The 4,908-nt window shown below is 35.3% G+C and overlaps 1 protein-coding gene across 1 annotated transcript; it reads right to left on the minus strand.

The window, feature by feature from the left end:
* Positions 1–466: 466 nt before the first annotated feature.
* LOC113689685 (endo-1,3;1,4-beta-D-glucanase-like) lies at positions 467–3,874 on the minus strand. Its single transcript, XM_027207420.2, has 7 exons — positions 3,610–3,874; positions 2,868–2,889; positions 1,683–1,809; positions 1,363–1,453; positions 1,083–1,175; positions 896–996; positions 467–781 (listed from the first exon to the last, which is right to left on the minus strand). The coding sequence occupies exons 1-7, from the start codon at positions 3,755–3,757 to the stop codon at positions 641–643; spliced, it is 723 nt and encodes a 240-aa protein (XP_027063221.1). The 5' UTR covers positions 3,758–3,874; the 3' UTR covers positions 467–640.
* Positions 3,875–4,908: the final 1,034 nt, after the last annotated feature.

Consider the following 4,908-nt stretch of genomic DNA (forward strand, 5'->3'; position numbering starts at 1 on the left):
TTTTCCTCTTTTGTTTCAATTGTCCATTGTAGCAGTGCATAAAGGAATACTTATAGAGGTACTTCTTTTTGTTATTGAATTTTCTGCGACCCTTTCAGTGTTATGAGATACTGTAGCAATGTTGAGATCATTCAGGATATAGTAAACCAATACAATATCTCCCAGTGAGCTTCTTCTGCAATCTTAGTTGCTGATTAATGAACAGTGTTGTATCCTAGTTTCCATCTATGGTTCACACCTTAAAGTATCTTCCAAAGTAAGAGCCCAAGCCAAAAATAGAAAATTAGCTGTGTGGAAATTAGACACAACTAGTCTTTGTTGGTTTCGGGCTTGATCCAGCAATTAAGTCAAGCTTATTACCCTGACCATTTGAGATTTCAAAAGAAGCAACAACAGATGTCATTTGAGTCCTCGAGAAGGTTTGAAACGTAACTTGAACTCGTGGTACATTATTGTGATACATTACTGACAAGAAGCAGAAAAACTCAGATTAACCTTTTACAAGATCCGTTCAACCCATTGTGCATATGATGCATGACACAGGCATATCCAGACTAAAATTTCCATAGAATTTATTGCTTGAAAATGGCAGCTAGCACTAATACCATAATGAGTTCAGTTGCCATAAGGGGATTGTTCTTCACTTGATATACTTAGTAAACCAATTCAACATGTCCAAATGAGACTCTTCTGCCTTCTTAACAGCTGCTTCATCCTCATCTTTATATCTGGTTGTCCATCCATGCTCTGTACCTGGAAATATCTTCACAAAACTATCAACCTGCAACTTCAAGAACTGTTGATTAGTTCTCAAATTCATTTTCACATAAGTTTCAAAATTTGTTCCTATTTCATGGATGAAGTGCCATTTGCTAAAAGCAAAATAGCTTCTTACCTCAGATTTCTGCGCTAAAATACTTGCCAAATGCTTGATCTTCTCAGCAGAAAAAATGCGGTCAACCTCAGCTCCCAATATAGCAAATGGAACCCTTACCTCTACAATAACCACCAATCAAGCATAAATGCTTGGGGAGAACTTGAAATTTCTACCCATGGAAATTTTAAAATATGCAAAATATTACCGTTGATTTCATCTTCTGTCATTGGACCAGGATGTAAGACTACTGCAGCCTGAATGCAGTCCAAATTGTTTGCCAGTTTGACAACCACCATTCCTGAATGATTGGCAAGAAGGTAAACCTGAGGTTCTGCAAGCAGATATCTAGTACAGTTGTCAAGGAATGGATTTTTTTTCCTTATTTTTTTCTCTTTTTCATTGTTGAATACATATGACATTCAACCCATTGTGTACTATGATGCATGATGCATGAAACAAGCAAAAGATACAAGTTGTATCTTTACCTCCCCAGCAGAAACCTGCAGCCCCTATAGCAGTATATCCTTTGCTTTTCAAGGCAGCAATTACTTTCTTAGCATCCTCAGATCCTTTGTCCTGAAAGCCTCATATGTAAATCAAACAATATCAATGCTTATTGTGAGAAATCCTATGCCCCTAAAATTTGAGATCAGATAATTTTAAAGCCTCTTAAAATTTGTTATAGAATTCATGGTAGTACCACTTACTTTCAGGATTAGCTATATTTATAACCACTCTTATTGGATTACCCCAGGTACAATCAAAGAATATTAATCTTGCAGTCCAGTTTCTGTGTTAAACATACCGATGGATGAGCATTTATCCATGCTTCCGGATCAAAATTAGGATTTCCAACATCAGCAGGGTCACCGAAAAGGAAATCTGGAACCACTACAAAAAATCCAGTATCTGCAACCTTGTCTGCAAGTTTTCTTTATAACAAGAAAGCAAATACCAGCTGAAATCAACATAAAAAATATTATAGTGGTAACAAATATTAATGTCGTATCCAACTAATCATTAATAAGCATGGTTGCTTGACGGTAAAAAAGAGTCAGTTATAATCAACTATGCTTCTGACTCGCAACTTTTGACACACAACTTTATCTGGTAATAAAATACTCCGGTTGACACTCCAGCAAAGAAGACGTCAGTTGAAAAAAAGAAAATTACCTGCTCTTGCAAAGATAAAGATGCAGACATTGTTTTGTGCTAGTTATTACTCATATGAATTTTAGACAATTGACATATAAATTGTACTTAGCAAACAGTCTAAGATTGGTATGTTCAGCAGCCTCAGACCACTGTGTCACATACCAACGACACATTAAAAAATGTAGCCATGTTTGCGTCCAACAAATAAACAATTCTCCATCTACCATCAACTAACACAAGAACGGGGTACACTTTAGAGTTCTGCTTTTCGCATTTCGTGTTTTCGCCATATCTTTCCAGGAAAATGGAATGCTGCCTCATACATGTTTATAAGATGATGAACTGAAAGGAACCTAATTTAACTATGACTTGAATGAAGATTGGATAATTAAGGGCCTCAATTGCTAGCCTTATTGTGTAGCAGCAAGGAAATTATAGCAGAAGTTCATTATTCTGCAATATTCTTTTTCAAACTTTTGATTGATCAAGGGATGAATGTTTTATTGGATCGCCTTTAGTTCTAACATAGAAAGAAATGCTTTTGCTTCAAATTGGAGGCAGAAAAATTAATAGTTCAAAATCAAACTTAAAATTCATTGATCAATCAGTTTTTTTTAGCTGCCTCAAATTCAAAAGAAAATTGAAATCCAAGCATGATCCGGGTACTGCATGGACTAAATACACTGCATTATCATATGCATGTGTTTATCCATTCATGGATGCTAACCTATTCTGAAATTATGGATAGACAAACTATGAGTTCAGAGAATATTCTGAATCTCCTTGAGCCTTGATAGCTGCATTTAAATTGATGGGCTTGTTGGAATCTACTTACCTCAAATTTGGAGCTTCATACCCTGCAAAACAATCCCAGCAAACCTCAACATAAGCAGTTTGCATATATAGTAATTTTTTAGAATGTGATGGTAATCATGTTCTAACCTTTACAAAATAAACTTAATAGAAAATTAGAAAAAGAAAATATTCCTCACATGGATACCCTGTGGAATTGGGAGGTTTTCCAAATTCACCGATAATATACACACTAATACATGAAGAATCAGCACTAGGACCATTATATTTTCTAACAAACCAGATCGTGTTAACCAACCAAAGTTAGCTTCGCTCATCTCATCGTGTATTTAACAGAAGCAAAGGCTCAGTAACGGTCCAGTAAAAAGTCATAGCAAATCCCATAAAAATCATACCAGAAACAAGCGTACTCCAAATAAACAATCAACTTCCTGAGTGATCCTACCAGAATTCATCGCTACACAAGCCATAAAATTGACAATTGAACTTGAATTTATCATATCTCACCCAATTCTTCATCACTGGTTTTTCATAGCAAACCAACAGATATTTTTTATCACCCTAGAGAACATAATAGAAAAAAAGTAGCGGCAGCAATGAAACATTCATCAATACAGGTTCAAGATGAGATTTGCTCCTGTCTTTTTTTTTAGATGTTCAACTAGTCTTTAGCTCTAACTAGATAAATTAGAAAGCAAGCAGGAAACTATTAAGTGCACAACTAGTTGAAAACTCATCAACAAGATCAGGATGATGATCATTACCAAAAGCATCAGCAATCAGAAGGATGGCGCGATGGGAGTCTCGGCGTCCAGTAACATATGTTTGAAGCCCAACGATTTCTTCTACATTTCCTGCTCCACAGGTTGAACTAAGCTTTGGAGGATTCGAAAAACACATTGGACCCGACATGGTTTTAGGGAGTATGCAGCAGTATTACTGGTTACTACTTACTCCTATATCTATTTATCTGGAGAAAAGGCTGAGAAAGTTATGAGCATAAGTCTTGTTAACGGAGTGTCCTCTATCCTGTCTTCTTTACTCCTTGAAAATTCAAAGTGTGGTCATTTTCGTTTGTTTTCTTGAAAATTGCATCAGCCATTACGTTAGAGGGACAGCTTTTGCGTCATGATTGATGACTATGTTTACTTATTGCTGTAGATTAGCTTTCTTTGCAAATAAAAATTAGGGTCAATTACACTTTACCCCCCTTGAACTTGGGGATGAGTAACACTTTGCCCGCTTATACTCAGGAAATATACACTTTACCCCATGTTAACAATTTCAGTATTCTAAATGACATCACCAATTTTTGTTCTAAAACTAATCCCAATTGAAATAGGCATCAATAGTCATTTTAAGTAATTAGTAAGGCATTGGCTGCTGTGATCCCAAATAGTTATGTACTTCAAACTTGTTGTCCAGGAATCGATAATGAAATATGAGCCTCCATGTGCAGGATATTACATATAACATATAACATAGCCATTCATCAACATATCCAAAATAACATCATTGTGACTACAGCCTTTAAAGCATTCCAAAACAAAAGAGGGAACATTATCCCATTTGATTAGCAACTAAATTAACAACAACAAATTTCATACTAAATAGTCCAAAAGAGATTGTTTAAGAAACAAATTTCAGCAACTCAAAAGTCAGCGTCATCATCTTTTCATAGAATTATTTAATCTTTGTGGACATGAACTCCAGCAACAGAAGTTTGGGATGAGAACATCACAGTGCCACGTCTACTTTTTTGTTTTGAATCTGGCACAAACAAATATAACTATTAATAATAATTAGATGATTAAATTTTTCATTAAAAAAAAAAAGAATTTAAGAGTTGCCCTATATTTAAATGTACTTGAAAGCTTGTTGAGGCACTAGATGTGGATGCTTGATAGGGTCCAAATGAAGTAGAGGCTCCACGTTGTCCAATAATTGTACTCCCACTAGCCAAACCAATTGACCACTATAGATTGAAAAAAAAAATAGAGATCAGAAAAAATTAGCATTTAAAATCAGATTAAATCAATTGTACTAGTACTACTGCAACCTCA

The sequence above is a fragment of the Coffea arabica genome, chromosome 5c (genome assembly GCF_036785885.1).
Source record: "Coffea arabica cultivar ET-39 chromosome 5c, Coffea Arabica ET-39 HiFi, whole genome shotgun sequence".
Lineage (NCBI taxonomy): Eukaryota > Viridiplantae > Streptophyta > Magnoliopsida > Gentianales > Rubiaceae > Coffea > Coffea arabica.